The following is a 26,804-nucleotide window of genomic DNA, read 5'->3' on the forward strand; positions in this document are numbered from 1 at the left end:
CAGTCACCCCCAGGACACCCCAGCTGGCTTGATGCTGGAGCCAGGACTGGTGATCTGTCTTTCCCTCTCCCTTTCTTTCTCTCTGCCCCTCTTTAATTCATCTCTCTGTTCCCTTTCACCCTACCTCACTCTTCAAAACCCACAACCTACTTTTATAGTAGGTCCAGGACTAACACACCAATTTCCATGCGAAGTGTGTAATTTACTAATAAAACCTTGTAAGCTTTTGCAGACCCTCTGATTTTTGTCATTCCTTTCAACCATAAGCACCTATGAATCTTGAGTGCTCCCTTTCCCTTAAGGGTGGGATGCCACACTGACAATTTTATCCCAGGGAAGTGGAAAAAAGGGGAAATAAAAAAACATTGGAGCCAGAAAGTCAATAAAATAATACAAGAGAATCTCTTACTTTAACAGCAATTTATTATCATTAAAAGTAACAACAAGTAGTTTTATATCCTTTTGTCTTAAAAATCTAGTGTAACATACTGCTACGGTTCTATGAAACTTACAGCAAAATTGTATCCCCAAACCACACCGTTCTGCCTGCTCCTCACAGACATCACTGGTGTGGCACACGAACAGCACAGAAACGGATCGCTCTGTACAGCGATGACCATTAGGCCTCAAGATGCTACAAGTTACTGTGTAAGAGCTATTAAATATAACTTCTGTTTTCCTCCTTGTTAATATTGCTGGAACAATCATGTATTTCACAAAGTTTTTTGGTGACACTGTCATCTTTTAAGGACTGTATTTTATCTCCGTACTTCTTCCCGATATAGTTTTCCATTTTTTTCTTCCCCCCCCTCCCAGTGACACGCCTACCCCATCCCAGGAGACAAAACCAAGCACACAGCAACACATATTTTCTTCACATCCTGAAGCCAGGGCTCAGCTCTAGCCCTTACCTTTAACATTGCTGCCAGAACAACTTGGCAGCACACAGTTCAGGAATAACACACGCTCATGTTTTAATCTGCAGCTTCTTGGGAGCTCTAGAGCTTAGGTTAAGTTCAAGATAAGTGCCCAAGATAGCTAATTTACAGCTATTTCAGATTTGTGTAAAGGAACAGCAGCCAGACGCTGCAGGACAGATGCATCTTCACATTACACAAAAAGGCCTGAGCAAGTCATAATACTGCTTGTCACCAGCTTGCAGGACCAAAAAAAGAGTATCCACAAGCAAGCACACGTATTGGTGAAAAAGAAGGATGGTCCTAATTCTGTCAAGCATTTAATGTGTTGAATTTAAGCTTACAATGTTACCCAATATTCAAAAGTAAGCAGAAGCCTCTGAGTGAAACCTTTCTGGCCATCAGAAATGTACTGAAGAAAAGGAACATGGGGAAACTTCATACAGGCATTCAGATGTGGTTTGTGTATGATTTCAGGTACGCCAGGAGGTCTGCTCTTCAGGAGCAGACCCCTTAGACTGGATGCATATTTCTGCATGAACTTCACAGTAGCGTGTGGGACTGGGAAGCTCAAAGAACACAAATCAGCAAGCATGTTCATGTGCATCTATATCCACTCTGGATTTAGAAAACCACGGGAAAATGATAAACACAATCATAGGGTAAAAGTATGGAGGAGATATTAGATCAACAAATTCTGTGAATGGACTCCAGTTATTGTACAACAGCAGTTCACACTCTTCTCTAAACAGACCTACAAGTTAAACTCCAGGAGAAAAGGGGGCATTAAACTTACTCAATTAAAAACAAATTTTTGGAGTTTGCCCTCAGCTGGATTTCTCGGGAAAACAAAAAAATCCCCAAAGCAATACTTCCAGCAAAACTGTGAAATCTTGTCTTACCTAACATCCTAGACCACTATCTTGCTTTGTAAATGTACCTAACAGCTTATAAATATCCCATGCTTACTCAATAATACTTTAATGACTTTTAACTGAGGTAGCCACTAAACCATCACCATACCTTAGCAGTGCCAACAAAATGGGAAAAGCTCAACCGAGAAGCTCAAGAACAGTGAGTTTGCAAAAGCCAACAGCACTTGCTTCCAAAAATGTAATTTTCTGTCTAGCTGTCCTCCTCCTACCCTTGTTGCACTTCCCTTTTCTCTTCTTGCCCATCTCTAACAAACAGCAATAAAGAAAAATTTAGCTTTCCAGTTAATTTGTAAAATGTCTCTGGATTTTCAAAAGTAAGTTTTCAAATGAAGAATCAGAGAATTTTGTTTTAAATGAATGTCATTTAAAACACTGACACTGAAGGACAATCTCCACCCCCAACCACTGACACCTCAGGTTCCAGCTCTATCATCTTCCTGCACATGCCTAAGTGTGGAAAGACACCTGCATGGGGAAAACACTGAAATTGTGAAAAGGTCCCTTTCATTGTAAGTCTCATCTCATATATGTAAACATGCTAAGAATCATCTGTCAATTCACTGTCTTTCAAGTACTCAGGAAGTTAAAATAAAATTGCAATCATCATTCTTCTAGCTAAAAAATACATTGATCTGTCACATCCTGGACCTTTCTAGTGGCGTTCCCTGCTTAAAATGAAAGTATTTTCAAATTACTATGATAGCCTGTGATCAAATTCAACATGAAAAAAAAAAAAAAAGATCAGCTTTAGGGATGATTAATACCCTGGTATTTTTAAAAACATTTCCAGGATTTTTTTGTGGTCCCTTATCACAGATATTTTTCAAGGTAATGCAGAACCCCTTCTATCCACATCCAAGTCAACCAACCAAAAAAGAAAATGTAGATCAGATACCTTGTGTACATACCCAAATACAAAACCAAAATGGTATGAATTGCATGCAGCTGTACACAGTGCAGTTCAAGCAACACTGAGGTGTCACCCTTGCTTTTGTGAAGCATCTGGACAACAGCAAACTGCGGGGTGATAACTGTAATGCAGTCTTTGGGTTTCTTCTTCCACAGAGACACACAAAGCTACTTTTATTTCAAAAAACTCTACCCCACAACAGTAAGACATCGAACAATTTAGCCATGACAACTGTACTGTGAAGAATTTCTGAATTTTCTTACATTTGTTTAGATCGCTCAAATGGACTTACTGTTTGAAGTCCTTTGCTAGAATTTTATTTTCACAAACCACAACACACCAAAAAGGTGTTTCCTGCTTTGATTAGATACAGTTGTTCATCAGGTGGAAGGTAGATGAAGGCAGTTTATTACAACACAATAAAACTAATCTCCTCCTTATGAAGCATATGTAACGCACAAATTAAAGATTCCAGTTAAGCATCACCACGTATCAACCCTTCATACTTATATGAGCCAACCAGCTAAGAAACTGTTACTACTAAAATTGTACACAGGCACCTTGCCATATCATACTTACATTACAGTTCTCTTTTTAAAACATTCCACAACTGCCTCTGCTTTTGGGCCATTTTCGTCCATTTCATCTGTTCAGACGCTGTGTCACCACTTCTCGGTACATGATAGAGATATATATCAGCAGAAGAAAAATGACAAAGAAATCATCCAAGAAACCCAGAATTCCGAAGAGTGCTTCAGGAAGAAAATCCAGAGGTGAAGCCAGGTAGAGCAAGGCTCCAATTAAGCAGAGGAATATTCTGATGCGAAACATCCAGAAGAGGCCCCCAACAGAAAACATCTCCCTGAAAGCATGTCGCAGTAAAGTGGGCAGATCCATAATTCTTTCCATAATCTATAAAGAAACCAAAAGTTAATATTTGGCTTTAGCAACACATCCACGCTAAATCGAAGTTTCTATTACTACATTACAGATGAGAAACTAAATTAAAACAAAAACCAGTAAGAAAAGACTTAACGATTTAGTTTAGTGGGGTAATACGGCAGATTTGGAATATATATGCTTTTAATAAATAGTCAAACTGTGTTATTGTATAATATAAAACATACATCACTAGGAAATACATTGGCATCTGCTATGAAGGAAAAGCAATGACTACTGGAGGAAAACAAATATACTAAAGAACCTTTAATCTATTCCTGGCTCCTTTCTATTTTTCTACTATGATTCTGACACATTAGTGAGGGACTGCTCAGTAGAAAATATTTGGGCTTTGATCATGAAGAGGAGAAAGGGGTGAACTTTCACATTTTTTTTAAACCTGTTCCTTTCTACTGTACACAGTTTCTACACAGGGCCATTAAACTCCATTAAAATGAGTTATTGCCAAGGCTGAAAAGGTTTTAGAGAAAGGAATTTTGCGTGTGGTGAAGGCAAAACACTGTGTATAAATCAAAGACAATTTATCTAGTCTAATTAGGGCTTTAGTGCAGACTTCTGACGAGCTGTCAGACGAGTTACTGGGGACTAGACACAGAGCCCACAGAGAGGTCTAATGGAGCCTGAAAGGTAGTCTCAAACTATTCTGGATCAAAAGCATAACTGCTTTGTGGTTTAGAACATGAAAAAAAAACCCTCCCTCTTCTGTCTCTTTGGACTGTAAATTTTTCTTGCTGATGCTTTCTCACTATATCCAAATCCAGTGGACAAATGAAGACAAGCAGGGAGTTACTAGTGTGTGTGCGTGTTCCTTTCACCTTGCGAATCAGCACACACATGGAAGACACGCTCCCAAGGCTGACATTCAAAAGTTTGCAGAACTGTTTAGCTGTTTATAGAAAAAAAAATCCTGTTTTCATCACTCAGAGAGGAGCATAAAGACTGCAGGAAATCTGTGAGGAAAATTAAAAAGTCAAGACAGTATATAGCTTGAAATCTGAAGAAGAAAGGCGCAGAGTAGAACCTTTTCTAATCAATGTAAAGAGATCAGTCAAATGAATATTCTTACTTGCAGGTCATGTATTTCAGTAAGTATTTTTAATAATTATCGATCCTTTCAAAATAATGACTCATACCTAAAAAGCAGCTTAACACATGACCAGGGAACTCAAGGCTTACTAGTGGTTCTCACTCACAACAAAAATGCAAGTTTCTGTACATTTCCACAAATTACTAATAAATAACTTTGAGGTCTTGGGTTTGACCTAACTATATAAATGTGAATTTCCTAAAAAAAAAAACTTGCCTGAGACCCAGGCATCATGAAGAGAAAATCCATACTCCAGGGCAAAACAAAAAAGGAAAAATCATAAAAAAATGCTTTTAATCTCTCCTAAAACCACTGACTTCTGCCCAAATTTACCCAAAACTTACAGATCTGGGCTGTCCAGAGAATCTCCGATTGTAATCACTAACATCTTGAAACACTTGGTTTGCACCCTGCTGATCTTCACCAAAGAGTGGTAAAAACAACGTTACCTAGGCACAAGAGGGAGGTTATGTTACATGTGCAACTGTTTTTTAAATGCATTGTGAACCATAAATGAGAACAGTCATCTTCAGTTAACTACACAGAACAAACTTTGGTTTAGTTTAATATTTAATAGGAGAATAAACTGAAACTAAATAAACTAACACGGATACCACTATTAAGTTTTAACTAATTAATTGCTTACAGTTCTTTGCAGAATATTAATTTTTAAAGAGATTGTAAAAAAAAAAAAAAGCCCAAGAACCTTCCCTTCAAAGGAGGATTACAGATATTTTTTCTAAGCACCTAAATGCTTTATGTTTCATAAGTGGGGCAGATGATTATGAGAACAAAGTCAATTTACCAAATTAATCTAATTTTGTTTCTTAAACTGAAAATCAAATAAAGCAATCAAGGAGGTCTTTCTTTTTCTATTGTTAGAATGGCCTTGCATGTCAACAAACAAGCAGCAAAACTTACATTTTTGCATATGGGTATTCATACCAAGATGAAGGAGAATAATACAGAATAATAAATGAACAGCTCTTCAGTAAGCACAGAGAATTCTGCTCTGTTCTTGGGTTAACTTTCATGCAAACATAGAGCAATATGGAAGGTCATATTCACAGAATCACAGTATCACAAGTCCTACTCAGCCCTGCACAGACCCATCCCCAAGAGTCACACCATGTGCCTGAGAGTATCATCCAAACCTTTCTTGAACTCTGTCAGGCTTGGTGCTGTGACCACTTCCCAGGGGAGCCTGTTCAATGCCCAACCACCCTCTGGGGGAAGAACTTCTTCCTAATATCCAATCTAAACCTCCCCTGACATAACTTCAGGCCATTCCCTCAGGTTCTGTCACTGGTCACCACAGAGCAGAGATCAGTGCCTGCCCCTCCTCTTCCCCTCCCAAGGAAGTTGTAACTGCAATGAGCTCTCCCCTCAGTCTCCTCTTCTCCAGCTGAACACACCAAGTGCCCTCAGCCGCTCCTCACAAGGCTTCCCCTCAAGACCCTTCACCATCTTTACTGCCCTCCTTTGGACACTCTCTAACAGCTTCATATCCTTCTTGTATTGTGGTGCCCCAAACTGCACACAATATTCACATAGATCTTGAATCTGTGTGGCAGTCACATTTAGCAGATGACAGCATGAGCAGATCTACATTCAACTCCTAGCCCTGCCACAAACCTTCTGTATGACTCATGTTGTTCATGTGTACATATTTCTCCTCCTCATTTATAAATTAGGGTGAGAATGAATACATAACCATGCAAGCAGTACCACCTAATTTATCTGTTGCTCAGAAGAAGGTAAATGAATATAGATGTAAGGAAAGACACTAAAAAAATCACTTTCCCCCTTCCTCACTTTTAGCTTTTGTGTCTTTTTCCTCACTGACTACACTCTAAACCTACACCTTCTTCCTCCAGTCATACCTATTATTCTTTCCTTCATCTGTGTTCTTACAGTCATTTGTCCTGCTGAAAAACACAATCACAGCAGGATATAACGGAGGGGTAAGGGCAAGAAGCAAGTTACACAATTCATCACAGGTTAGTAGCTTTGTAGTTTGTGCACTGATAAAATAAAGATGTACTTTCGTTAAAACATACACTATCAGAGACTCAAGAGATCCTAAGAAAGAGTTAATGAGTTGCAGGAACATATTTCAAACTGACAATGTAAGTAAGTCGCGTAGGAAGTAAGTTAATGCTTGCTCTACAAAGCTCAAATTAATAATACATACAAGCTAAAAATAGGGACAAAATAAGAAATTGACATGGATAGGTTTTTTTGGTAGGGAGAGAAGGAAGGGAGAGGGTACTTCTCAGAAACCAGTAGTGTACTGCCTACTGGCAGTCTTCCAGAACAGCCAGGCCTTTTAGATGCAAGTTCTGGTAAGGAAGTTTTATTAGATCCCAAACAGAAAGCATGAAAGGATCATAGTTAAAATCCCACAATTTTCTGTTTTCATATACTCTTTTACAGAAAAATGTCTGACTTAGCACTGTTTACTTATATTTGAGTTGCAGAAACAATCTGTATTTTTTGAGCTGTTCGGGAAAGCAAAAAGTTCAGAAAAACTGAATGTCCACTATTGATGTCTTTACATATCTCTCTATTAAGTCAGCTTCTCAGACTTCTTCATCTGTCAGCCTCACTACTGAGGTTCACATGTAAGTGCCTTGAGGCAAGCTGTACTAGATAGCCAAACTGTCAGGTTCACAACTTAAAATATTACCGTCTGCCTGCAGATTGGACAACGGATGGCACCGAGCCATGAGCCATACCTCCAGTAGGCAATAATGCAGGAACCTGATGAAAGCAAGTTACAGACATTTAAACTTCTGAGCTGAAAAACCTCATTGCCTGAAACAATACGTTACACACCAAGGAAAACAACAGAAGTGTATAAGCAGTTAGGTTAAATCTACGTTTTCTTATGTAATTTTGTATACGGCATTCACTGAAGGTGCCAAGAACCAACATATTCAAATTCAGTGCTATTAGTGAGAAAAATCCTGAACAGGATTCAACTGAATCATTAATTTTAAGGTATTACTTCCTTTTTAGTCATTAAGAAACAGATAATTAAAATTTTTGCCAGTTCAAAATGTAAAAGTCACAAAAATGTCAGGAGGTGTAAAATTTATCCTAAAAACTTGGCTGTATCACCAGAGTTTCAACAGATGAAGAAATATATCAAAAGGTGAGTACTTTAACTGTTCTCCAAACTTGTACATTTTTTCATTTAAACAACTAGGCATGGTATGCACGATATGCTCCATAAAACTAGATGAATGCCATGAAAGAATCCTACTGGGAACCTGAAGGAGAGGAAGCAAAATGCTGTGTAGGATGTTTACATACAAATTTGAATAGCAGGGCCACACAAAAAAAAAAACCAACAACCAAAAAGGCAAACGCTTTAATCATTGTGAACTTGGTCTTAATTCTTCAGGACTTCCAAGAAAAAAAAATATTCTCTGAGATAAAAATAATATCAAGCAGAATGTTTTACTCTTTCTAAACCAGTTTTCCTAAATAGCACATTTCCAAATGTTTTTCAGTCTCTTCAGTTGTTTACTGCAATGGAAAAAAATTATACTCTTTGACACTTTAGAATTAACCACATTTGAAGTCCTGATAGCATAGAAAAAAAGTGAAGCACAGTCTCAAAGTGACTGTTTATTAACAAATGTGTTTTCTCATCTATTTATAAAAAAAAAAAAATTATTTCTAATGCAGACTGAAAGCCAGTTAAAAGCAAACAAAGCCTTGAATTAGGGTGGCTGTACTTGTGCCAAAAGTTTGTATTCCTGTTCTGGTTTTTTCTTTGCAACTTGGGAGTTTTTCTTGCTTACCACAGAAGAGATGCCCGCAGTTTGTTTCTATAGGAAACGTAGCCTGCTGCAAACAGACTGGACAGGACATGTCTGTATAAAAGCGATGTCGGTCACCAGCAGAGGCATCCTGCAGGAACAGCAGAGAAATGCAAAGTGTTAAGAGATACTATTTTTATATAAGTCTGCTGGGTTTAAAATAATAATAATAATAATAAATTAGCATTCATTTACTACAAGTCAAACACACAGAGCTATGTGAAATGAAGGAGAAATATATTTAAGCGCAAAAATCAAACCCACTTAAATGCACTGATTCACTAAGCAAGTTCTTCTTGTGACCAGCCCATTATTTTCCCTTCATCTGTTATATAAGTGTGTGCTTCACGGTTGAAGACCACAAAGAAGGAACCTCCTTGGTTCTTCACATTGAGTTAGGTTAGATATGCTGAAGCATGAATAACAACCTCAGATCTGTATTGTTATTTCATTATCCCAGACAGTAGATCTGTCCAGAACCAGGTAACTGAACTGTGTTGCTCACCAGCTGCAGCATTTAGTGTTTTCAAGCCCAAGCACAGACACCAGCTTGTGTAAGTCACTGTCATGAAATAGTTTTTCTCCTCATTTTGCTGTATTTGCCTTCCCCATAAATATGCACTGTCATTATTTCAAGAAGTATCACAGCGAAAGACTCTTCTCAGCATTCTCCAGAGGAATGGCTTTTCACTCTGGGGCTGGTACTCAGAAATTTCCAGTAACTTGGCCTAGACTCTACCTGTCAGAACTAGATGCAGTCATAGAATCAAGGAGTGGTCTGAACTGGAAGGACCTTTAAAGATCACCCAGTTCCAACCCTTCTGCCAGGGGCAGGGACACCTTTCATTAGACTAGGTTGCTCCATGCCATGTCCAACCTAGCCTTAAACACTTCCAGGGATGGGGTATCCATAACTTCTTTGGGCAACCTGTTCCAGTGCTTCACCACCCTAAGACTAAAGAATTTCTCCCTTATGTCCCATCTAAACCTATCTTCTTTTGGTTTAAAACCATTGCCCCCTATCCTGTTACTAACGGCTTTGGTAAAAAAGTTTCTGTCACTCTTTGTTGCTTGGCTCTTGCTGCTGTGCCATTGTTCTGCCACACACTGTTTTATCAGTCTAAATACCTAAGCCCTCTCCTGCCTCGGCAACTGTACTCCAGATTTCCTTTCCTTTACCACTAAGTTCCCAGGAGCACTGCAGGAAAGCACACAGCGTCATCCAACATGCTCCACCTTGTGGCAAAAACTTGTTTGAGAAAAAGAACCAGCCAAATAACTAGTTTTAATTAAGAAAGCCTATGTTATCTCATTACTTGATGAATTTCAAAGATGCCCCTGTACAGTAAGTAAGCTTCTATAAAACCAGCTTCTTCCAGAACCTCAGAGAAGTCTACACTACCCCACATCAGAGAGCAGAATGGTGGCAACGCTCAGCACAGCACCTGCTCCGTTTGAAGCTGCTGACGAAGAGCTCGCACTAGCTCTTGATTTTCTGGATGTATGTTCTGATGTTCATTTCTGCGAAAGGAAACACAAGCAATAAAAAAACACTGTGACCCAACGCTGAGAAATAAGTCATTGGAAAAAAACATGAAACTTGAACAAAGGGCAAAAAAAATCATTCTTTCCTGCTTTAAAGGACTTTAAAGGAAGTACACAAATAATTAAGGAAACAGGACATTTATTCTGGATCCTAAAGTTACTTTGGACATTTAAAGCTGTATAGTAGCCAGATTTTTCAGACAGACTCCATAATCAGTCATTAAATCCTGTTAAAACTAGATCTGAATCTGAAAAACAATTAAACCATAAACCTACAAAAACTGAAGTTGCCTGAAAGCTTTTATATTAAACATGCAGAAATAATTTTCAATTATGTCTCCACTGTTAGTTTTTTACTTGTTGGTTTACTCATAGATTTATTATTTTTTCACTTACTGCCTAAGTTATAGAGTTGAAACCTCCTAACTATTTCAATTTTATCTGCTACATAACATTTACATAAGAAAGGGTAGACAAACTCTTAGATTTAGAATGTTGAATTTATGTAACTATCAGCAGACTGGATATAAAAAGAAATCATTCTTTTAAAATCACTCTTTTTTTTAAAAAGAAAGACTCTACAGGCAAGAAAACGACAGGTTGGAGATGCCAAGAGGAATCATAGGGAAGGGACTCACTGGAGAAAGGAGGATGGATATATTACAAATTTGAAATTCAAAAGCACAATGGGAACTGAATTGGAATTAAAAAAATATGCTGACAACAATTTTTATGCTTTATTTATTCATATGGATTTCAATGGTGGTACATTCTGCTCATCACTGTTGAGGTCTCAGCTGGATTCTGTTCTCCATTTTGTGCTAAATGTATAAAAACATATAGAGAAGATGGAGGAAGTTCAGAAGAGAATAAGAACTATTGCTCACATTTTTTAAACACTAAAGAAAGAAGAAATGTCAGTTTATATAGAAGACTGTTCATGGAGAGAAAAGAGGACAGGATAAGGCTTTCATTCTATAGATATGAGCAATTATTTCCCACAGTTATCTAAGGCTCATGGAAAACCATTTCTAACCACTAAGTGTACAAAACAAGAGAAGATTACTTCAGGGTATTGTGATCTATCCTTGACTAGAAGCTAAAAAAAACCAAACATGTTGCAATGCTTCCAGTGATATCTAGGCAAGCTGATCCTCTGTAAAAGATGAGGGCTGGACTGGCTGAATTTTTAGGACATTTTTTGGTCACAGTTCTATTACACCATTTCCTCAATGGCTCTAGGAGCTTCTGCAATATTTTCCTTCATTTAATGTGGGCAATCACAATACTGCATTACTGCTATGTTTAACATTTTATCTACTTCATTCTTTCTTCAAGGAGGAATAGACAAGCCCCATATTTTTCATACTAATACCTTCATGGCTATCTGTAAAGAGTGAATGTATTTAACATTAATGTGGGTGACATGTATGAAAGTTATATAAAGAGAAGGCTCTATTAAAACTCTTCTTACCCACCCTGGGTCACCATGAGTCAGATTTGGTGGATGTTGTCTGTCATACATGTTATATGTATAAAAGTATTTTCTTGTTTAGATGCTACAAACCTTCAGTTTGCCAGAACTTTTGATACATATGGAAATTCAATTCAATTCACACAAGAGTAGAAGATGTGAATTATAAGCCAGTTTAATTTGATTTCTCCACAAACAACTAATTGCAAATTTGCTGTTAAAATGTTAATTTATATGACTTTACCCTGGTATCACATGCTGTGCTGACTAGATGAGAGCATTTGTACAGCTGTAGAGGTATAGCATATACTGTCACTTATGCATAAGATGATGAGGTAGCAAAACACTGTGCAATATTCAGGAAGGTACAGGCACAGTTCGAGACACATCAAACTCATAACTCCTGTCATGTAATTAGAGTGAGAAGATAAATTAAATAAATGAAAACCAGTATGCTGCTATGTAACTAAAGGTATTATCAAACACAAGCCAGAAAGAAATGAAGTTAGATGCAAAGGCTTTTTACTTCCCCACTGCGGAGTGCTAGTACTCCAAAACTAGAGGAAAAAAGTCCCATGATGTGGAAAGATTGTATTATGTACCACAGAGGGACCCACAAAAATACTATTATTGGAAGGAGGAAGGCTGCCTACTCATACAGTGTGCAGTGTCACACAAGGAAAGTTAGGGACAGCACTTATGGGGACTGGTGCATCGCTGTGCAGTGATGGTCACTGTTAATTTTCAAGGATTAAGATCTCACTTCTGCTGAAAATATTGACTTCATCTTATAATCAAACCATATGATGGCATAGAAAAATGAGTTCAAAGGTCTAAACCTGCAGATCCATAAACATGGAGTAGGTAAGTCATCTGGGACAAACAGGAAATCCCTAGTAGAGAATTAAAGGGTAAGTCTCCCTTGTCTCTCTCTCTCTCTCAATTTGTTGACTAGTCTGAATTTTTACAATCTCACTTGTAATGTGACAACCTACTCACCGATTTTAAAGATGATGGAAAGAAATCTGGCTTCATTTTATCAAAATTCATAATTCAAAAACATACAGGCTTTACAAAAGTATCATATAGTACCTGAACTAAACATCTGCAACTTGCTACACATGTTAATTATGGATAGTAAGTGTCTCTGCCAGAAGCATGAACACCTTCAGCTCATGCCTTGATGTGATGTTTCATTGAGTTCTCAGCGCTGGAAGCAAGTACAGTAACCATATCCCTTAACAGTTCTTTCCATATTCCACTTCTGCCTCCTAAGATCTCCTGCAACAGGTACTTATCTACTTTCCCTTTTTATTCTGTTCCTGCAACTGCTCATTACCCTAAGCATTCTTTCATGTATTCTTACCCAGGACCTGCTCCTACCCAACTTCAGTATTTCAGATGTTGCGTACAGAAATATGGGTGGCAAAGAGACTGGGCTAATGGACACAGTATAAGGATCACACAGACCATTATAATGGCTAAGATAACAAGATAAGAAGAAGAAAATATCCTTCTTCTCCCCCACTTTGTGCTAAATAAATTAAAAGTACTATAGCTTTTTTACTGTACAGCTTTTCTACCATACTGTGCAGATTTTGATGGTGACAACACAAAGGAGGTAGAGAAAAAGTGCTGCTGAATACAGGCAATTTCAGAAGGTACCAGAAGGCAGAGCAGAGAGGTAAGAGGATGCTGGTAAGACTGTCAGTCATCACAGAATCATAGCATATAATGAGCTGGAAGGGACTCACAAGGATCATCAAGTCCAACCTCTGGCCCTACGCAGAATCCCAAGAATCACACCATGTGCCTGAGAGTGCTTCTTGAACTCTGTCAGGTGTGGTGCTGGGACCAGTTCGCTGGGGAGCCCGTTCCAGTGCCAAATCACCCTCTGGGAGAAAAACTTTTTCCTGGTACCTAATCTAAACCTCCCCTGACTCAGCTTCAGGCAATTTCCTCGAGTCCTGTCACTGGACAAGACTCATACAATGCAGAAGTAAACAAGCTTCCAGACTGGAAGCTTTGTGTCTGAGTTTGTTTGCCCCTCCAGAAAATAAACCATTGAAGTATGTAGCAGGATCCACAGACAAACCTTTTACCTAGGTCATTACACTGTAGAGGTAGTTAGTAATTAGCCTTTATCTCCCTCTCCAAGTAACCTTTCATCACTGATGTACCGCCTCCCTGAACTCCAGTTCTGACTGAACTCCTGCTACTCTTGCCCACTGCTGACCCTCTCTTCTTTTTTCATGTTCCTAACTTACTTAATAAAGTTCAAAATATTTTAAATTTAATTTTTAAACTAAAGACAATTCAAGTCACAATTGCCAAAAATGCCAACATAATGGATAGAGAAGTCATTAGAGAGCAGAGGTAAAAGAGGCCATCTTGAAGCAATCTGAGTAACTGGAACAGTTTTGGGGAAAAAAGGCAAGGAAAAAAGGCAAGGTGAAGAGAATATGTTTCTCCTAAGATTCCTTTGTGGTCTCCTGGTTCTGAACAGCAGCACTGCCTTGCAGTCCAAGCAAGCTTTCCCACTTCTAGTTTCTTTTCTAGGTTGCTCTCAAGCAACTCCTACCCCTCTAATATTTCTCCTATGGACATATCCTCCTCAGTAAATTTCGTAACGCCAATGTGTCACTAAAACTGAGTTCTCTTGGTTGTGAAAACTATTCTGTTTTCAAAAGTCTACAGACATCCATAAAAACAAAAAGAAGCCAATCTGAAGCTCAGACTCATTTTCCCAAAACACATAGGCTAAGATATTTGCTAGATTGCAAAGAAAAACTCTGAAATGAAAATAAGCTTTGATGACTTGACCATTAAGAGTTATTGAATTCTGAATTTAGTGTTTTGATTTATGAAAAGCATATTAAAGTCCAATGTTCTAACAGCATATTCATCTATAAACAAATCAGTCAATTTGTTTGAAGTTTTTGGGTTTGGCTTCTTTGTTTTTTTTTTGGAAGGAGACTGTGTCTAGAACATACATTGTAGGATGATACCCCACTTCAATTTTGGAGTCACTGTTGACAAATCTGTACTTTGTAACCAAATATGACACAGCAGCCATACAGACAGTGAATTCAGCCACTTTCAGTTTTAAGGAATGATGAACATTATTCAGTTTGATCATCTGAAGATAAGGAAGAGTTAAAGTCCACTTTTGAGAAATGCATCATTTCATTCTAACCGTGAGTTAAACCACGAAAGAGAGTAAGCGATCAAACAAACACTTCCTTAATGTGAAAAAAGTCAGTTTTTATGTACCAATGCAAAAATTTGTCGAGAAAGTTAGAATTTTATAAATGCAGGTATGCTGATTAATTCCTATCAACATATTCTCACCTTAAAAGCGTATATACCAGAGCAGCAATGAAAGTGAAACTGAGCACAACTGCCACCAGTACCTGGTCACTTATTCCTTCTATAACTGAATCATTATCTAGCTTCAAACTCTGAACTTCTGCTTGGTGACTGGCCATCACAGCTCTAAAATGTAAAAAGAAATACATACATATACATAAATATTAAGACATACGTGTGCACACATTCATTATAAACATAGTTACAAACAATATATATACTCATCTATTCATATACACAACAAATTCCTGAAATGACAGAATAGTCATTGCTGGGGGAAAAGCTGTAAAGGAAGAAGGAATGGATCTATTTTTACTTAACACTGAGCTTGCTGTAGAGGTCTTGTGCAGTAGCGAACAGATCTTAAATGACTGTGTTGTGATTTAAAGATTTAAAAAAAAAACCAACAAACTCTCAGTTTACCTGGGAATCTTTACAAAATAAATTGCATAGGGATAGGTCACTACTGAATCGGACATATTCTAAGGAGAGTTTATTTAAAAAATTTATAATGACTCTGCATTATCAAGCATTTTAGTTATTACACATCACATAATTCCCGCTAGGCTACGCCAACACAGAAACCTAATTTTCACTACTTAGTGAATAAAGAAAAAAGAATATTTGGGGTTTATCTGTTTTTAGTGTTTAATGCCCATTTGCATACACAGGAATCACCCAATGCATATTATACTTTGTCTGTCTTATCTGTGCTTTACTATTCTTCAGCTGGAAAGATGTAGAGAACTCAAAAAAAAAAAAGAGTATTATCAGGTTTTCCTAGTCAGACTCATTTGTTTTATATTAATTTCACATATGTAGTCATCAGAATGACTGGCAGATGCTAACATTTATTAACCTACATCACTAACCTACAGCTGGAGACCTGCAAAATGAAATAGGTTTCCAACACGCTGCTACATCATTCCTGTTACAATCACAGTGAAATAAACAACAGCTGTGAATATTATGAAATCAGAAGGGTGAATGACATAAAAAGTCATACTGAAGCTATATCCATACACAGTTGAAGCATTTTTCATATGGAGCTGACATCAAATCCCAGTATCAGTTTCTGAAGGCAGGTAAGACAGGTATCATTTGCTCTATTTCCCAGTCCAGTGTGTTTGCCTTAAGCTTGAAAGCTTTCATCAGTGTTTCTCTACACTTCACGGCCCATGTGTCATTTTTTAATTTAAACTTTGCTGTGTAGCAAACATCACCAGACACCCTCTGGCCCTGAATTAATTGCAAAACCGAAATGAAATAACAAGTCATCAGGATTTTAGTGGATACCTGGAATGACTACCCTGGCAGTACTTCAACATGCCAGTCAATGGCTAATATGAAAGTGTCATCTTTTCCATAAGACAGCTAGCCTCACCCTTCAGATTTTCTCTAGTATGAGCAGTGGAGCTTTTTTTCCATGCTTCCTTCCAAGTTTGTGGGGGCTGCCCTCTTGTAGCAGCAACACAAGAAAAGCTGATACATTCTAACAGCATTGTTAAAAAGGGTAAGTGGTATAGCATAATAAAGCACCATAAGAGCAGAGCAAACTCATAGAGAATGAAGGGGAGATTCCTCTAATTGTCATATTTTTGGGGTTTTCACTGTGAAAACGAAAATGGAATAATGAAGCATATATGAAGTGAAACAATAAACTAAGTTATCATAAGCGTCCCAGTCTGAACTGAGACTATTATTTCTGTAACTACAGTCATAAGTTTTTGCTAATTACAGCTTTCCATAAGCAACTGTGTCATAGTCCAACTACTGAAATGTCATTTAGTATTTGGAAAGAGTAACTTCTCCCGAAGGTGGAACACCAGTGACTCATCAACAGGCGTGTTTGAAGTAGGTCAGTATTAAGACAAGTTTCGTATATACTAATGAATAAAAGACCAGATCTTTGTGGAAAGGTCTTACATGGGAGCATCAGCCTACATGAAGAGTTACAGCATTTCTCTGCATAGCTAATTACACAATTATATTCCTATAGTTAAAGCCGTGAGGCTTTAACTACAAGGAGATATTGTGTAAGCTTTCTGAGCAGCAATTCCCTGGTGCTGAGGATTTGTACTAGACGCTGTGATGCCTCCCCAGCTCAGCATTCCCAAGCTGCATACTTAATTTCTTTGCACATCCAATCCTGAAGAGGATTCTCTCTCTTACAGTACACCATTCTGGGACAGTCATTTTCCACAACTGTGCATTCTAGTTCTTATGTTTTCTCTCCTTAAGTACCATCACCACTCCACTAATTTTTACAGTGTCACATCGTAATTTCTGGGTTGACCACTCAGAACAAAATCAGAAGTAAATGCCAGGGAACTGGTATGTGTTAATCCCTCCTTGTCCTCCATTAGTTCTGTTAGAATAGACCAACATGCCAAGAACAACTACATCCCATGAAGTATGAAAAATTTTTCTTTTCCTTTTTTTTTTTTTTTTCAGAAATACACACTGTGGCAGAGATACAGATGACTTAGCTAACACCTGAAAGGTTTCCTTTGCTTGGTGCACTTTGAAACCAACATATGTATTGTCAATATCACACTAACTTAACTCAGTTTCCCTGAACAGCCTTCAAGCCATCCACCCTGGAGCTCCCTCTCCCTCTCTGTATATTCCTTGCAACAACACTCTTAATCCATATCTGCCTACCATTAATAGTACTCACTACATCTGCTTGCCTTCATTTCTGCTCATGCACTTTTCTTGAAATACCAAACTACAGTGCAAAAGTTACCAGCAGAACCCGAAAAAGAAACACACAGATCCTCACCTTCTCCTCGCTCTTGTATCTACCTCGCTCCTTCACTTTGCAACATATAAGATTTTACAAGAGCCATTTTCACACAAACGCAGTGTCCAACAGGAATTCTTGCAAAGTCTTTCTCGCTACATAAGACACCACTCCCTCAGACACTTCCTCCTCACTTGTGTATCAACACTGCAAAGATGTATAGAGGCAGGAGCAGAATCCCTGCCTCAGTCTCGCTCCCAGCTACTTCTATCACTGAATTCTAGAGAAGACAAGCTATCAATGCTAAAGGCTCATTTTGTTCATATTTTAACTTACTTGCTGCTTCTGGACAGCCAACAAGTGCTGAGCATATTTTCCTCATTATCTCTAGTGCTTTTTCTGAATCAGATCATTGCACAGGAGAGCTGACGTGAATTGTGTAGACAAGGAACTACAAACAGAAGGGTATCAGTTCAAAAGACCAATACATACTTTCTCTGAATTCAAGCCTCAGTAGAGACAGTAACAATCTTCTCCTCCTCCCGTTATCTCTGAGTTAGCATGTTAAAAAAGCAGTGGCTACAAGGAAAACAACGTTAAAATAAACTATTAGAAAAAAAATGTCTGCCTGAAGGAGGAAGGAATTTTCTGATTTCGAAGTTTGTTTTGAATGTTTTCAAACAAAATATCTAGAACTGCAAGCTTGCAGTTCATGTTTTTTTAAGGTGCAACCACAACAGCCCATGAAGATGTCTGCAGCAGTTTGCATGTGTGGTAGGCTAGGTAACAGTACTAAAATAGCTGCTGAGGAATCTTGCCTCGTAGTGCTCGTGTTTAGCAGAGGTGCTCTTTCAGGTGGTACAACTAATAAGCAAGATATGGGTGATTTAATTCTTAAATAAAGTAATGAACATGCTTCAGTCTTCAACTGGCATTCATAAAGACTGTATGAATGCCATAAAGTCTTCAGAGAAGACTTCCAGAATCAGACTTTATCACAGATATCTAATCACTCCTAAAATAATAACTGCTAATAATCTGATACAATTTAAGAGCAAGTTGACATGGTTTATACTAAATTCCATAAAAACCTACATACTATAGGTATATATTAATTCAGTAAAAACCATATATTGGTTATACTTAAGACTTTTTCTCTTTTTAGCCATTTAACAAGGATGGCTTTCTTAAATGAAAGCTCAATTCTGCCCTGTGTTCCAATTAGGTGACGAAAACCAAGCCACATCCAACAATACTCACATCAGAACTGGAATTCGTACAATCAACTTCAGAATGTTAATAGTATCACTTGCAAAGTTTAAAAAATCTGACAAAAATGTTGGGCCTTTTTCCTACATTAAAAACAGCAATAAGGAGGCCTAAAACTTAATTTCCAGTTTTATTTCATCTTATCCTCAGATTATTGGCACTTGCTTGAAGTGAAACAATATAGAAAGAGAAAAAAAAGACAAGGAATTACTCCTCCATTCCACTTGGGATAGCTAAGTTACAGCTTGACGTTGCAGCACAGTAGGTAGACTGGGATCAGGTTTATCTGCATTAGGATTCCTGATAGCTACAGAATGTAAACAACCTCAGACTGAACTGCCCACAAAATGCTTGGCAATAGAAAGGAATGTAATTTGCTGTTTGCAAAATCGCGCAGTTTTGTTTGCAAAAACTGTCAGAAATTAAACGTCTGAACAGAAAACCATCTTGTCTACTATCAAACTGAGTGATCACTGACGCAACGTAACATTAATTTAATTACATTTCAAATAAGAATCTACATACCTTTCAAAAGTTACATTTTTCCCCTCTGTGGTTAAGTATGAACAGTGCATGCAGGTTCAAGCAAAAAAAGGAGAACCATTGTAAGCAATGCCGCAAGTACAACGTCTTTCATTCTTGGAAACTCATACAGATCCCATGGAAACGTCAGAGCATGAGGAAATGCACTACTGTGGATGTATTAGTTCTTAATTTTACAGATTTGAAAAGTATTATTAAAATTTTCAATGTTCAACAGACAGCACAGTTACGATATCCCATGCTATGGCTCATAAAGAAATTAAAACCATACAGTGTTTACCACAATATGTCAAATACCTGTTGTCAGCTATCCAAAGTGACAGTATTCCCAGAGTTTTCTGAAGGATTTGAACTTTTCCAAGTTTATCAGGGAAGTACCATATGCTAATATACTCTCAAAACCACGGAGAGTTTTAGAACCCACTACCAAAGGAATGTGCAAGTGTAGAGAAAAAGAAATAAGAGGCTCTCTTGATGTCTGAGAAATTAACAGTGAGGTAACACACAAGCAATACTGCTGTGAGATACAAGTTATTAACTTTATTAACCTACACGTTATTAACTGTACTGTATTGGCTTTGAGAGTATGGAACAATTTGCTCAAAATCAGAAAAGTAACCTCTACAACAATATGTCCTTTTGGGGACAGGCTGGGAGTGAACGGGATGGAACAATGGGATTTGGGTTTTTTTCACTTATATCAGTTTTATTTTGAGTGTCTTCCTCTTGATGCAGTACTGGCAGCCACCATCAGTACTTGAGAAAATTATGAAGTTAAGGCAGTGAAGGTGGGCTGGTGTGCAAATAAGAACTTGCAATTCCTTTTGCCATTTTGTTGTCTTTTATTAGCAAAAACATCATCTCTGCCCCTTAAAAATGCTGCTTAATTTGTAGAGATCATGTGTTTTCCGGGAGAAGATAATTCATCTCCAACTAGTAAAATATTGTGAGTCATGCTTTCTCAAGAACAAAAAGGCTTTAAATCCTCAAAATTTTCTTCCATGGTATGAGAAACAAATAAATAAAAAATTGGCTTAATTTGTATCAACATGTTTCTAATAAGATTGGCCTGTTTTAGATAACATGAATCAACTTCAAAGAATTTAAACATACTAAAACAGAGCATGTTCTGTAATCCGCCTCCTGAACACATATTAGCTTATACTGAAATATCTAAGGCATAAATTTAGCATATTTCATTTCAGGGAAAAATAGATAAAAGTTCCCACAATAAAGACAAATTCTTATCTGTAGGGCAATAATTGAGATCTCTCACATCAGATGTTGTCCAATTACTTTCTGCTTCAGGTTAGTAACAGGTCATGGCCACTGTGTGTGGTTGAGAACGGGACTTTGTGAATGGATTTGACCCAGCAAACTGGATCTTACAGTTATTTATGCTCTCTTTCTGTAAGAGCTCAAAGATACGCCCAGACTGCATTCAGAAAGAGTTAACAACAGCAGGTATGAAATAAGCATGATTAACAGTAAAAGTATTGAAGACTCTATGAGTTTAGTGGCCCGAATCCTAGATCAGCTAAATCCTGATGATACATTTTATACAGGTTCTTCAGTGTACTGAAGTTGGACTTTGAAATAGCGATGTAAGCAGATATAGCACTATAAACCAGAAACAATGGAAATGATGGATTGTGTACTCCGAAGAAACGGTTCTAAGGAAAGAGAATTTATTAGCTTTTCATATTTGTGAGCACAGTCTTACTTGAATAAAGCATACACAACAATCTCTAATACTAAGTATCTCCATACAGTTTAAAAATCAGGAGGAGAAATCCAAAGGGCACATTTACTAAGGGAAATTAAAAAAAAAAACACAAATATAGCAACACATAACAGAAGATACATTCTGTGAGAAAATTGCTAAAACTGACTTGGGATCATCCTACTAGGGTTTCATGCAGTATGTTAATGCATGATTGTTATGAGATACAAATCAGCTCAACTGGTAGAATGAAATTACAGCCACACTCAGCTGTATATAATATTCAGTTACATCTTCGCTGTGAACCATCTTTGCTTTCAGGACTGTACATTCATGTGCATGCATGCTCTTTGCAAAAGAGAAAGAAAACAGCCTAAAGAGTCTTGCCAAAAGAGGGTAAGAGCAATTTCAGAAGGCAAATAATGGTTTTGTTCAGTCTACCTTAAGAACTGACCAACTGAGGCACCTGCCTGGTAAAGCAGGTTTCTGCAAGGTCTGAGGTCAGCAGTCTCTGAGGCACATTTTTTCCTGAAGAGAAAAGAAAAAAGAAGAAAAAAAGAAAAAAAGAAATATTCTATTTTGCTGATGGAATCATGCTTTGCAAGTTAAAAATAATGCAGATACGAATTCCAGATGCAATGCAGTAAGGGAAATTCTATTGAGAAAACAAAAACTCTATAAATATTTTTCTCGTGAGCTTGAAACCACATGGATGGCTTGAAGCAAAAACGACAAATTCAATGGCCTGTATAGCATTACTACTTTGAGTATCTGTCTGGATGATGCATGACCTGTTAAAATGATTCCCAACAAAGTCTTGCACTGCTTTTTAAGGCTAAAACATACCAGAAGGTATAGAGTTGTAAACAAACCAGAGGGTGGACCTGAATCCATATGCAGATAGGAGCATGAGGAAGAGCCTGACAACACCTTCATTTTGGATATCTGACTTCCCTGATCAGGCAGGAAGAAGAAGAAAATATTGTCACTTAATTATAATAATGTTTACTGAAATACGGTAATACTTCAGCTAAGAATGTAGAGGCTTCAAATCTCTTCCAGGAAAAGTGCCCAAGAATTCCTTATCGTAGAAAGCAACACTGGCAGATACAACCTCACATGTAAAATAGGCAGCAAGACAAAAAAGAATTACTGTATTTGATTGTGTCAACAAAATACAAGCTACACCTCACGGCAACAAGCAAAGCAGTGGGAAATGGGATCTAAAGGAAGATATGGCAGAAAACCTTAATGAAAAATACCTGTGTAATCAACTGTTTGTCAAAAGTACCAAGCATATTGCTCAAAGCACACATTAAAACTTATAATGGAACGCTACAGTTGTGCAGCTTTCTAAGACTTTAAAACTCATTCCCAAATGTGAAAGCTACCTTTAAACGCAGACAGATTCGATTTATAACTTAAATGGCATGTTATACAACGAGATCAGTCAGATGGTACTTTACTGGGAAGACTTGAAAGTTTTCATGGCTTCCACAATACATTTTAGTTCAAAATAGGCTGACAAAAAGGGAGCACTCAGATTTTGTCCACGCTACTAATTTATTTAATGGAAGAACTCTGAGAAACAGAGAAAAAGTGGCAGCTTCTACATTTGCAACCCTTCCTTTCTTGGCTGTTTATCCAGTTCTCAGCTGTTATCAGTGCACTGTGCCTGGTACTCCATCTTGTTGCATGTCAAGCCAGCTGTTAACTGATAGGGAACTGCAGAACTTATCATGATGTCACACATTGTCATTGTAAACTTCAGATGGGTCAGAATTTAACTGACTACCGACAAAGAGTTTCTCAAACTCTTCAGGTGACTCCTTCACAGCATAGTGGAGAGCTCCTCTGGTCAGGGCACAGTGAGGAAGCAGGAGCTCTCTTGCCACAGACAGACTCCTTGTCTTTGAGATTAAAAATTAACTGAATTACCTGAAGAATCACACATAATCAGTTAGGTCAGAAAAGACCTCTGAGATCATCAAGCCCAACCTATGACCAAACTCCACCGTGTCAACCGGACCATGGCACTGAGTGCCATGTCCAGTCTTTCCTTAAGCACCTCCAGGGACCGTGACACCACCATCTCCCTGGGCACCCATTCCAACGTCTAATCACTCTTTTTGTGAAGAAATTCTTCCTAGTCACCATTTGGAGCTAGTGCTAAGCATAGAATATTAGAATGTTAAGGGTTGGAAGAGACCTTAAAGACGACCTAGTCCCAACCCTCTCTGCCATGAGCATGGACACCTCTCACTAGACCAGGTTGCTCAAGGCCTTATCCAACCTGGCCCTGAACACCCCCAGGGTTGGGACACCCACAACCTCCTTGGGCAATCGGTTCCACTGTCTCACCACACTTACAACAAAATATTTCTTCCTGATATCTTACCTAAATTTCCCCTCTTTCAGTTTGTACCCATTACTGCTTGCCCTATCACTACAGTTCCTGATGAAGAGTCCCTTTCCAGCTTCCCTGTAGGCTCCCTTCAGATACTGGAAGCTTTTCTCTTCTTTAATTTTTACTAGAGCCAAGTTCTGTTGAAAGTAAGTCAACATCTACTCCAAAAAAGAAAGGAAAACCTCGCAGAGGCCACTCCTTCCTCGAGCCAAGCCACACTAGACACTAAAAGAAGAATGTCTGATGTCTGTGGGTGCAAAGCTGTTTTCGAGTACAAGAAGAGAGGAAAACCTTGCAGAGGCTGCCCCTTTCACTAACAGGAGAACCTCCGTGGGTGCAGGGTCATTTCCTGCTCCAGAAAGAGAATAAAACCTCGTAGGGGCCGCTCCACCCACACGCCAAGCCACAGCACGCTCACAGGAGGACGCTGTGGGTGCAGCACCCTCACAAGCCCACGCTCCCAGCCCCGCCGGACCCTGTCCCAACCAGCTCCTCCGCGCCCGCAGCCGAGGCCACACACAGCCTCGGGGGGGTAAGGCGCCGAGCTCTCCCTCCCGCAGCCCTGCTGCGGCGCACGAGGTGCCGCGGCGGGCCCGCACGGATGGAGCGCCGCGCCCCCCCTCGTCCCGCCGGTCCCGGCCGGCGCAGGGGCGGCCGGGCGGGCCCGCAACCCCCGCTACCTCAGCTCCGCTCGCCGCCGGCCCGCCCGGCCCCGCCCCGCTCGCCGCCCCGCCGCCGGGTCCGCGCCGCGAACCCCGCCCCGGCCCGCGGCCGCCGTGCGCAGGCGCGCGGCGCCGGGCCCGTGCAGCCGGTGACCGTGTTGGCGCCACCGCCCGGCCGGACGGGGCGAGGCGGAGCGGCTTTTACCGACCCGGCCGCGGCCCCGCAGCCCCGCCATGTTCAACGTGGAGAGGCCTGGAGCGCGCCCCGAGCTGGGCGAGAAGCCTCCTCACCCTGGTCTGAGTGCGCGCTCCGCCCCGCGCTGTGCTGGCCCTGCCGCAGGGACGGGCGCCGGCGTCCTCCCGCCCCGGCCGCCGCCCCGCCCTGCGGCGGGAGAGGCGCCGCGCCCGAGGCCCCCCAGCCGGGCTCTGCGGGGCCCCGGGGGACGGCCTCTCCTTGTCCGTGGCCCTGTCTTGTCGCTCCGGGGGTGCCCGCGCGACCTTTGCTCCGCCCGAGCGTGCCCCCGCGGCGGGGCGAACAAAAGGCCGGGGCCGGCGCGGCCGAGGAGCGCCCACCGGAGCGCCCGGCTGTGCGGTCAAGCTGCGGGCCCTGGCTTTGGTCCTGTCCCCGGTCCTGTCCCCGCTGTGCCGTCCGTGTGTCACTGCCCCGCTGTTCTGGCCCGCCCGCCGCTCTCGGCCCCGTTTCTGACCAGAAACTTGTATTTCCGCCTGCTTGTTTTTCTCTGTGTTTAAGCAGCGCTTGAGTCTCGAGAGACAAAATTCCACCGGCGAAGTCGAGGATGATACAGTATAAACCTAATCGGTTGATATATCCGTCCCTGGAGGTCTTCAAGGCCATCTTGGATGGGACGCTGAGCAACCTGGTCTAAATGAAAGATGTCTCTGCCCACGGCAGGGGAGTTGGAACAAGATTATCTTCAGTGCCCCCTTCCAACCCAAACCATCCTACGATTCTATGATTTTATGCTAAGAATTACTTTATCTCGTTTTAATGTTTGGAGGTTGATCCAAAAAAGTCTTCAGGTTACACTGTCGCTCCAAGAGCAGCCAAAATATAATGGACGTTTAGCTGGGTTTGCAGTTACTCTGTAACCTGAGCAGGGACTGTAACACAGCCACAAAACTTTGTATTTCTGTAGCAGCTGATTTGGTGGTTAGTTGTTTCGAACCGCTGGGTTTGGTTTTGTGGCGGGTTTGGAGTTTCCCCCCCCCCCAATAAAAAAAGATGCCAAGGAAGTACTCGTTTATGAAACTCTGCAGTATAGTTGACTTGAAGAGAAACAGAGATTTTCAGACATCTGGTGTATGAGAGATCAGAGCTGACTGAAGCTCAGATGGTGATGAGTAAGTTCCTGGGGAATGACAGGTTAGGTTTCTCTGTGAAAGTCAAAAAGGATGAGCAAGGAAAATTCACTAATTGTTAGAGGTGAGCAAGTGGCCTGGACATTACAGAAGGCGAGGTTTTGGGGAAGAATGTGCCCCAGTGCTTCATACAAGTCTGGAATAAGTAACTGAGTTTCTCTTTCCTTCATATTCCTACCAATGGTTGGCCACTTGTCTTGCTTTTGGTTTTCCATGCTTTCTCTTTCAGAAGTTGGGAATGGAAGTCCCAACATGAGGAATTCGATGTGTGTCAATACTGGCAAAGAAAGGCTGAGTGAGAGGCTCAGTTTTTATAATCTGCAGTCCTAAAGCTGTACCTATCCAGTGGAGTCTGGTCCTCTCTGTAGTAATAGTCCACACAGGTCCCTTTACAATTCTCAACTTTGCAGCCCCTCAGATCCTGAGCTAGTGAAGAAACTAGCCTTATCTTTTTGTGGTCAGCAGAAACAGTAGATCCTCTTAAACAGCTTTAGATTTGGTCAACATGATTCTGAGATGAATGTGTAAAGTTATGGGTTATTTTTACAGTTTTGTCATTTTTTATGTGAATGTGCCTTTGAAACAGACTCAATAAAAAAAAATGGCGATTTCAGAGAGGTGATTTCAGTTTATTCCAGGATACATGAAAATTGCAGAAGAGGCAATGAAGTTTTTTGTTCCTCAGTGAAACTGAGTGTTTATAAACAAGATGGCTTTTTTTTTTTTTTTTTGGTCTGGCCTTCTCTCAAATCCCATAATGATCCTTGGGAAACCGTTCATTTAGATGGGAGAGTAGAGCTGTCTTAATAGCAGTTTATGAGTATCTGGGATGGCCAGCCTTTTCCCATTATGCCAGAGAAGCTGGCTGCTCCTGAAAACTGGTTTAGCCTCCCAGGTTGCTTGTTTAACATTCATACAGACGTACCTAAACAAGTTTGTCTGTGTTTTGAATAGATAAGGCTTTCCACACGTCTGAGAACCTGTTCAACCTAAACTGAATGTTTGCTCAGATGGATATAGGGTGAGATGAAAGTGTCCCTCCCTCTG

The 26,804-nt window shown here is 39.9% G+C and overlaps 1 protein-coding gene across 3 annotated transcripts; it reads right to left on the minus strand.

Annotated features, from left to right (window-relative positions):
* Nucleotides 1-405: 405 nt before the first annotated feature.
* Nucleotides 406-24,471, minus strand: RNF170 (ring finger protein 170). 3 transcript variants are annotated; one of them, XM_029965429.1, is made up of 8 exons: nt 24,396-24,471; nt 21,779-21,836; nt 15,072-15,153; nt 10,085-10,160; nt 8,622-8,730; nt 7,499-7,572; nt 5,154-5,258; nt 406-3,674 (listed from the first exon to the last, which is right to left on the minus strand). In XM_029965429.1, the coding sequence occupies exons 5-8, from the start codon at nt 8,689-8,691 to the stop codon at nt 3,405-3,407; spliced, it is 519 nt and encodes a 172-aa protein (XP_029821289.1). In that variant the 5' UTR covers nt 8,692-8,730; nt 10,085-10,160; nt 15,072-15,153; nt 21,779-21,836; nt 24,396-24,471; the 3' UTR covers nt 406-3,404. The 3 variants fall into 3 exon arrangements, with proteins under 3 accessions (XP_029821289.1, XP_029821288.1, XP_017941657.1); XM_029965428.1 differs by having other exon boundaries at nt 15,010-15,153; nt 24,396-24,439; XM_018086168.2 differs by lacking the exons at nt 15,072-15,153; nt 24,396-24,471 and having other exon boundaries at nt 21,779-21,824.
* Nucleotides 24,472-26,804: the final 2,333 nt, after the last annotated feature.

Source organism: Manacus vitellinus, unplaced genomic scaffold (genome assembly GCF_001715985.3).
Source record: "Manacus vitellinus isolate BGI_N305 unplaced genomic scaffold, ASM171598v3 scaffold_9_pilon, whole genome shotgun sequence".
Lineage (NCBI taxonomy): Eukaryota > Metazoa > Chordata > Aves > Passeriformes > Pipridae > Manacus > Manacus vitellinus.